Source organism: Ptychodera flava, chromosome 17 (assembly GCF_041260155.1).
Source record: "Ptychodera flava strain L36383 chromosome 17, AS_Pfla_20210202, whole genome shotgun sequence".
Taxonomy (NCBI): Eukaryota; Metazoa; Hemichordata; class Enteropneusta; family Ptychoderidae; genus Ptychodera; species Ptychodera flava.
In genome coordinates, this window is record NC_091944.1 from 8,727,305 (window position 1) to 8,736,946 (window position 9,642).

General features: G+C 40.2%; 1 protein-coding gene across 1 annotated transcript; it reads right to left on the bottom strand.

The window, feature by feature from the left end:
• Positions 1 to 5,374: 5,374 nt before the first annotated feature.
• LOC139115322 (uncharacterized) lies at positions 5,375 to 8,795 on the bottom strand. The gene is made up of 2 exons (XM_070677346.1): positions 8,654 to 8,795; positions 5,375 to 8,217 (listed from the first exon to the last, which is right to left on the bottom strand). The coding sequence occupies exon 2, from the start codon at positions 8,110 to 8,112 to the stop codon at positions 6,997 to 6,999; it is 1,116 nt and encodes a 371-aa protein (XP_070533447.1). The 5' UTR covers positions 8,113 to 8,217; positions 8,654 to 8,795; the 3' UTR covers positions 5,375 to 6,996.
• Between the last annotated feature and the right edge of the window lie 847 nt (positions 8,796 to 9,642).

Genomic DNA, 9,642 nt, shown 5'->3' on the forward strand with positions numbered 1-9,642 from the left:
GGGGGGAGGGGGAGAGATACGCACACGACATGAAAGGGCCTATCGTTCAATTTACAATGAATCACAATGGCATTTTATGGAAGAGTATCACCCTTTTCATGCTACCGCGTTTGTTGCCAAGGCAACGTCACAGTATTAATTTCAACCCAGCTTCTCTTTGAATCAGGGGAATATATTTTTCATCTGATTGAAATAATGAAGTAAACAAGCACGGCGACTGCAGGACGCCCTTTCCTCTGAAATTCCATGCTAATAGCGTCATTTATCATTCTCTTAGCGCAGTAGTCAGGAAATGTTGATTCTTCACTTAGAAATTTATTTCATCAAAACTCGGTATTTTCGTAGGGGTTGTACCCATCACGTGACAGACAGAGCGGCGTCGGCCTGTAGACTAGACTCAAACCTAGTGCTCTTACACCATGCAAATCATGGATGGACGGTAGGGCAAAAATAAGCTGAACACGGTAGTGCAGTAAGCCTTTAATTCATTAATAATCAATACATTTGCCAGCTTTTGTTCCGACTGTTATTAATATTCGCTTCGGTTATTCATGTTTAATTAAACAGTGTCGATTTCAATCTTGTCACGGTGAAATTAACAGTCTGTTTTCCAACCTAATTATTGATCAGCATGTAAGGAATACAAGGCAGTGATAATTAAAATCGATATGATGTTAAAATATACATTCAAAGGGGTCAGCGGTGACGTAATACTAATTAACATACAGGTTGTATGCTGAATGAAATGATACCATTCAGGGTCACAGGAGCGGAAGATATGCAATCAAACTTATCGTCAGAAAAATCTGCATATAACTGTAAATAATATACAACATTAATTGTGTAATAGCGTCTATCATCTGCTACTCCAGCTTAATTAAGTCATATCTAAAACAGGAAATATCTAATAGTCTAGGCGGGAAACATGAAAAGGATTAAAACAGAATATAGTCGGATTATCTTTAAGTTTTTTCTTTCGTGTTTCGAGGAACGCCATCAATTATGAAGATAATATCGACCCAAGTGGTCGGTAGCTTTTACAGTAATTAGCTCATATTCTGGAAGGATCGATCGTGGAAAAATGCGACTGTTATTTATTAAAGTTACTACATTTTATGTTTGTCTTCACGTTGTTCATTCATTATCGCTCTCTTCTCGATGTACGTTAAATTCCGCCGCAATATCGGAGTGATCGCTGCTGTCATCGCTACTGTACGGTGTTTGCTAATTGATTTAGGCGTGACTCATGCCATATTGCCCCGACAAGTCGCCGTGATCATCTCGCCCATCAGTATCAAGATTTGCTCAGTATTTCAGAGCGTTGAGGCAGAACTTGAAAAAAGAAATCTTGCAAGACAAGCATACTAATCGCTCTTAAGCAATCACCGACGCAGGTGTTTAAAGTTTACAGGATCGATGCAAAGTCTGAAATTAACAAAACAATGATATGCCTAGCTCAAGGGATGCAGTCACCTAGCCTAGGCAGTTTGGTCAGGCTAGATTGGAAATTCGCCAAGTTAGAGCTCTTTCACACTGCGCTTTTTTTTACCGAATATAATGATTCCAGTTCGATTAGGCAGCATCCACGAGAATTGAAAGAAAGTGCGGAAAGCTATTCATTCACCGCTCACAGCACCGACACGACTTCATTGAATTTCAGGGGAAATAACTTTAACGAGGTTTGATCAAAATTAAAATTTTTCCGTCCGTTTCCATGGAAACAATTGCTCCGCGCAATGATCTGATATCCGGCTATTTTGCAAGGGTAATGAGGGGTGATCTATTAGTATTGAATTAATCCCGAAAGGGTATGATTACGTATATTTTTAATCTTTGCCTGAATTGGCTTCGTTCCTGAGAGCAACCAAAATGGAAAGACGGAAAGATGTCTGGCATAGAGCAACAATGCCCATTTCTAGCGAAGTACGGTGGATGAGTGTGCGGTTTTTATTTCATTATTTTCCTCCCTTTGAACGAATGTATGGTGGACAAGATAAAATCAGGAAATAGTGTGTCATTCCAACTTGTATAAGTGTCGATTCAGTTATGAAACGCCCGGCTGCGTTCGGTAAATTTCGGAAACTACTTGAAGTGAAAATCTGCCAGAATCTGACGTCATCTTTTTACATCGTATCACATGACGACACATTACACTTGTACAGTCAGATATCAGGTTACCACATTGAATTTACGAGTAGACTTTGGAGGGAATGCATGGTAAGTAGGCCCTTGAGCGCCTGCGCCGCCGTCACGATACGCCTCGTCACGTGATTCACACAACTCCGAATGGCAATTTGAAATTCGTCGGAAACACACTTTTAAGTCTGCTGCAAGACGCGATTAAAATATGAACTTATTTTCAATTTTTCAATAGCAAACAGAGGAAAAAAGTTCTCTCTGATTTTGACTAGACTCTCTCTAATGGTTTATTAGTCCCTTTGTAGTGATATCTCCAATCTCTACGGTCATTAACTATCATATCCGGTTACTCATCGTTTACATAGCTGTGAGACCACACGAGATATTATCTACACATGTCTACACGCGCAAGTTAGGTTTTTTCTACATTTCGTAAATATAAAATGGTACATATTGTCGTTAGTCCACGGAAAGAGCCTGTCTTTATTTCGTTCATTAATCGATGAAGTTCAAATACTGTACTTTCCCAGAAAGTGAAGAGAAGAAGGTTATCGGATTCAGTGGTGAAGAGCTAACACAACACAAACTGCAATTCATTTTCTCCATATTCGGACACTCTTTTGACACAACGTGACCTGACCTGACCTTAATTGCAATCATTTCGGACACTCTTTTTGCCTTATATGAATGAAAAATATAGGAAAGGGTAAAAGAGGTAACCGTATGCCCCAAGCTAAAATGAACAGTACACACAATAGCATGGAAATTTATCAAAGCAATATTTGGTGTCGCCAACTCATATTTAACGTTAAAACTCATTACTTTTGATGTGAGAACATCTGTCAGCGATGGCGGCTGGTCTTTGATGCGATGCATTTGTAGTCCTGAACAAAAATTTGCAGTGCTTGTATTTATCCTAATGCTGTCAAACAAGAGCACGTCGTCAGGTAGCCACCATATTTTCCCTTTCGAATTGAAAGAATTACTTGCCGTCAACATTGTCTAAACTGAAATCAGGTCACCCGTGCGTCTGTGTGGCGGCGAAACATCTAAGCTTAATTCCTACTGGTCAGGTTTTAGAAGCGTGACTAATTTAATTGAAAATCCACCACACTCTCGCCTTCGGAATTGGAACATATTTACCTGAAGGCGCAATAGTGGTCAGGTGTGAACCGCAGCAGAGTCTATAGTGTGTCTTCACTTTTTACTTCGGTGACTGCGAAACAATTCAGAACGCGCCTTGGGGACAGAAATTCGGGCTTTCAAATTTTATCAATTCTTTTCTGATCTACCACTTGTGGGGAGTCATTTTGAAGCTCTTGATGAAAGAAAAGTTTTTACCGCTTTAGCTTTTAGAAAATCGAAAATTTTATTTTTTGCCATAGAGATAACACAGGGTTGGCGGCCATTTTGAATTTCAAATACTAGTATCGGAAAATCTTATGTAATTTGTCTCTCCAGTTCCAAATTTTGCACGGTGACCCCTGATTTTTATTTTTGTTTTGGTAAGAGAATGTCCGAAAGTTTGATTGAGGAACGTTTGAGCAAAAGTCTAAGTCTTTCACTTTCGAGGCGCATACTACCTTAGCTAAAGGTCATACGGGGGCCAGAAGACATTACCCGGGCATATTCTGCTTCCAAAAGTCGGGTGATTTTGTTTAGCTTTCAATTAAAATTTCACAAAGGGAACTTCAATCGCCTTTTCAATCGCGCCGTGAAAACACTCCTGCTTGAGTTCCTCCATTCAACAGATTATTTCTATTCAATTTGATGTATCAAAAACCTCTCTTATTAGCATGATAACGAGAAGACAGATGGCCTGGGGAAATGTCACACTTCCGATTTTTTCCGAAACTGCTGAGCTGCACTCTATTTTTCAATATTCTCATATAGGAAACTGAGCGTGTATAACTTTCGTTAAAAGAGTGGATTGACATACTTTGCCGTATAGTCCATCGTTGAAAAGAAGTTGACTGTCTAAAACAATGAATCCTCTCTCTCTCTCTCTCTCTCTCTCTCTCTCTCTCTCTCTCTCTCTCTCTCTCTCTCTCTCTCTCTCTCTCTCTCTCTCTCTCTCTCTCTCTAAATGTGCTGAACCGTGAATCTCAGGAGCGATCAAGGTACAGGCAATCCTCAACAAGTGGCTTGCAATCCTTCCGACCCTATTGACGCATCCTTTCAGGCAGAGTATGGACGCATCTGTAAAATTATGTGAACTAGAATCGTTTCATGTCCTTAGCGTACTTAAGCGAACACTGAAGTGTCCAGTCAATAGAATCTGCCTGATGACGCATTAATTTCGTTTCACTCACGAATTGGAGTTGTTTTATCTCGGTAATTGTCGCGCACAAGGCTCCTTTGTTCTCCATCTTTACAAAAGACTCCCTAACTCAGTATTCAATCTACGTTATTACATGTCATACATCACTGGATGCCGACCGGGTTTCTGTTACATAACCCGAGGCAATATTTCCAAATCGGTATCGTGTAGGCCTTTGTTCCCTCCGGACAATCTTTTCATCCGCATTGATTATGATTGATGTCCCGGGTGCAAGTGCACACATCTGTCAAATTTTGTCAAATAAATATATCTGGCTGACAGAGGCCGGTATCGAGTGTTGAGGTTGCTCCTCATATTAGCATCTAAATATACTAAGGGAATACATCTGCTGCGTATCATTACAGCCAGGCTAGAGTATTCTTTCCGTGTCATCACACTCATATAATATGTCACCGGGCTCCATTCTGCTGCATTCTCAGCCTGTGTCCCTATTTATTCTATTTCGCAGCAGTAAGTCTTCAGCCTTCGTTCTCCATACTTTAGCTCTCTCTCTCTCATTTGTCGTCTATATGCAGCCTCTCCTACCTTATCCGTTTTTGAATAGGCTTTCCGTCTCTCTCTCTCTCTCTCTCTCTCTCTCTCTCTCTCTCTCTCTCTCTCTCTCTCTCTCTCTCTCTCTCTGCATTTCTCTGTATTTATCTGTACGTAGCTGTCTGTATTGTACATGTTTCTCATATTCTATCTCTCTCACACTGATGCCGGCATCCCCCAAGTCTTCCCCTCTTCTTAATTCTATTTGCGTTCCTGGATAATTTGCTGTCTACGACCACTGCTTCGTGATATCGCTACTTGCAACATTATTTACATTCAATAAAACGTATGGCTGTTGACTTGTCCTAAGCCGTACACAAAGGTAGCACTGTGTGTTTTCTTACAGATTAACAAAGTCGCCCATGCCAATAAATCAGTTTTATTGCTTTCGTAAAATTCTCATTATAGTTTAGGACCGACTTCAAATCTGAGTCCTAAAAAAATCGGATATTAACCCTGACTGCGGGAGCTTAGATGCCTTGGATTACGACAGCCGTTGGAAACAAGTCTTGATTTTGCACTTTTTTTTAATTCAACCATAATGATAAACAGTATATCTCAGTGAAACTCACTAGCCGCTGAACAGAATTAACGATGGACAGTTCACGGTCCCTCCTCTATGGATTAACACCTAGCACTGTATAGGTCGTAGAAAGTTTCCTGTGCTCGGTGATGAATTTAAACAAAGGAGTGTATTATGATATTTCTGGAGTCGTGAAGCGCGCTGTGTAAAAGTTCGTTTGCTTAAACTTCGTGCGTGACAGACAATTTGTTTACCGTGGTATCGCTGTACATATTGAATGAACGTAACAGCCCAAGAGTCTCCGTGTACACTGCGATTAAAATCTTGCTCCCGGCGTGTGCCCACGACTGCCGTATCGATGTTATTTTCAGTCGTTTCAGAGTTATAAATATTACAATGATGAGCACTCTGCCCTGGGCAAACTGAAATCTCAGATTGCTTAACTAGCTAGACAGGGCTGAATAAATAAAAACGGCTTTCTCGTGAGTGATACAGAGAATGCCGCTTTGTTATAACTATAAGATGTACATTTTGCAAGTACTCTCGTCGAATACGATCGAACAGGACAAATTTGTGATTCCAAAACATACTATATATATATGATTTAAAGTGTAATATTTAAAGAAGTTTGACGGGAATAATCAGCTAGATTAAAAGTAGCTCTCTCTCTCTCTCTCTCTCTCTCTCTCTCTCTCTCTCTCTCTCTCTCTCTCTCTCTCTCTCTCTCTCTCTCTCTCTCTCTCTCTCTCTCTCAAAATTTATCGTTTCCTATTAATAGTTTTGATACATGGTAGGTCACTGAAAATTTCCTTTTCCTAGAACATCATCCAACCTTGAAGCTCAAATATTCCATTTTTCTATGCTTGTCTCCGCTTTGGGATGATTTAAGAGCTTAATTTCCTTAAATTTTGTGATTATTTTATCTAGAGCAGCCAGTCTTTGACCTCGGAATATGAAATCATTAAATACAACGCGAATATATCATTATTCATGTAAGTGACACTTTCGCTATTTCTGGTACAATTTCGGTCATTTCAAATATATAAAACTATGTTGCTACATGTTTCTTCAGAGAAATATACTGGAATGTGTTTAAAGCGGTCACCGTGCAGATGCACAGGACGGAGAAATAATGTTAGGTGCGTACCAGAAATTCATGCAAATGAGTTTTTTTACCAAATTGTGCCACACATAAAATGTAATATAAGGAGGTCGCAATGCTCTTTCAATCAAAATTGTAATTATAGTTTATAGTGAGCGGAAATGAACATCAGAAACGCAGTTACCCGATTTCAGAAGAAATTATCAAAAAATGAGTGAATGACACCATGCTTGCACCGCTAGGGGTTACACCCTAAGATCTCGGGAGGGGACTGTTGGGATGATGGGGTATTCTGTTTTCGGGTTCAAAGATTATGAATATTCAATTGGCCGAGCATGCTTACGTTTCCCACAATGTACTTTATGAAGTGGCGTTACTCCACCACTCAAACAATTCAGTGGCGTTTGTCTGAATGAGATCTGATGTTCCATAATAAATATATCGACACATTTCTCCAAATGCAGTATCGAGGGATTTTATATTCTCGCTGTTGAACGAAAATCCCTTGTGTTTGTTCTTGTACTGTTTAATCCATAAATGAATGGTGTAGTGGTTATCTGGCCAGTCAAACTTTCCATAGAAAATAGTCCGCCATTTATCGAAATTCGGCTGGACCAAACTGTAGTTTTCGATGTGCACCAAATGCTGATGCTCCTTTGCTAAATCGTTGTGGTATTTGATGGAAATGCAACTGTAACAGCTCGGCTTGTAATTTCGGTAACTCTCGTAGAAGACTCGTAGAAACTCGGAATCCTTAGACGCCAGGATTATTCCGTTGTTCAGACCATCGGATGTTTGTCTTCCGACCACGTAGTCATAGTAACGAAGAGGTTCTAAAGATTTCAGTACAAATATGTCGGTGTCAAAATAAATTCCACCGTATTCCATCAGTATCTGCAACCTAGCAACATCGCTCTGGTGTTCTGGCCAAATCGGATTTATATTTCGACCAAAAATTGTTTTGACTGGCTCCCTCTGTAGGATTTCCAAACTAGGGATCTTTCTCGCTTCTTTCCACCACTGCCCTGAAGGTTCACAATCGGTGTGGAACAGAATCTTTTCCGCTCTCATAAATCTGTGGACGCTGATCAAACTCAGCAAATTTTCAAATTCGAATGGATGGCAAGAAAACCAGATGTAATGGGCGATATTTGGAACTACGGGTTTCTCGTGTGGTTTCAAGGTACCCGTAAAACCATCCCGCAAATCGCCTAGTTTATCCAATAACTGGGCGCTGAAATGCGCTCTTAGTGGCGTTGATTTGTTGGCATGTTCTCGTGAAGTGTGGTGATCTGTACTGTTTACTTCTACTGCTGTTTCACCTGTGCCTCGACCCGCTTGCCAGTCGATTGGTGGGACATGAAATATTCGCAGTCTCATATATCCGTAAGTGAAAATTATAGCAACGACGATGATTGATACAAATATTAGATGGTTTGTGGTCCTACGCCATGGAGGTTTTCGTTCGGTGTTCATTCCCAGACCATATGTCACTGACCTTTCACCTCTGACACTGCAGACGCCATTTTGTATACTTCATGCACACTTTAGATGCAGCTCTGTTCTTCACGCAAAATTTACCTGTTCAAAGGGGAAAGCGTGAGCGTTTATCTGGTTTACTCATGAGCTGTAGAATTTCTGTATTAAGCCTGGCACTTCTATTGCTTCTCTCTGCCCACAGGAATAACAGTCAAAGAATAATCGCATCGATAACCACTGCACATTGTACGATGCGCACTTGACATTGCAAATCATTCCACGAAAGAGTCGCCACTTCCGGCGTCAATTCCCTGCAATCTATTCACTACGGTAATCTTGATTTGTGATATGTCACATCAAATTTGGGTAATTGTAAAGGAATCAAACATGATTTTGTGACGACAGCTCTATCAGCTACTTGTTTTGGGCGACATCGGATGACCTTTGAACGTTCGATTCAGCTATAGTAGCGGAAGGTAAAGCATTAATCTTACTTCACGATATTTTGCGTATATAAGCTTATGACATTGACGATTACCTTATATACCTCTGCACAGTCCCTTGGAGTTCAATAATTACTCTTCAAGTGAAAAAATCGACACAATCAAGCGGATCCAGTTTTCGTATGATGTCGCCGATCTATAAGCTTAACAGTCTACGTGCCCTTTCGGTTAAATATTGTCCCCTTCGAATTTGTTACTAATTAACTCGATAACGTGCTTTGCTGGTTACAAGCGTGATGCCTGCAGCTGATCGTCAAAGTGAAACAGGGGCTATTACTGTGGTAAAAGCTTAACCATGGGCATTATGTAGGTCCTTAGCTAGTTTGCTGACGCAATGAACTCTGATATTTCACAATTTATGCTTCAAGACATATGACAAATTATAAATGAATTTATTTTTTCCATGATATTTACCGTTCTCAGAATAGGTTTTCATGCATTCTCTGTTGATGTCGGTCTGTTTGCCTGTCCGTGTTCGATATTTCCAAACTGTCACGGGACGGGCTTTGCTAAAATTTATTTACAGAATCTCAATACCTTTCGACACAGATCTTTTAAATGTGTATCCATGCATATACATAGTCACAAAAGTGCAGTGGTGTAATCATTGTCACATGATTGTCATATGTCGTAAAATACGACATTAGCATAAAAAAATTTCACGGTCACTGAAAACTATGTGACGGCGGCATCTGATGCTACTATTTCCCCATGGAAGGTAATAATAACATCGAGCAATGATCGCATTCCCTTGATCTTCTTATAGCCCCATTACAAAATCCTACCATTGCCAAAGTGAAGTTTGCTTTTCAGACTGAGCTGATGGACGGTAAACATCTGACACATTTTTGCGGTTATAGTCACGTGATCAATATTAATAGCACCATTCCAAAACTCTCACCCAGTCGCTACTTCTGTTTAATTGTTCTGTCTTCTTTTATGTCTCACTGTCAGTGTCCCCTGTCTTTCCCTCTCTATCTCTGTTTCCCTGTCTCTCTCCCTCTGTCTCTCTCTCCCTCTGTCT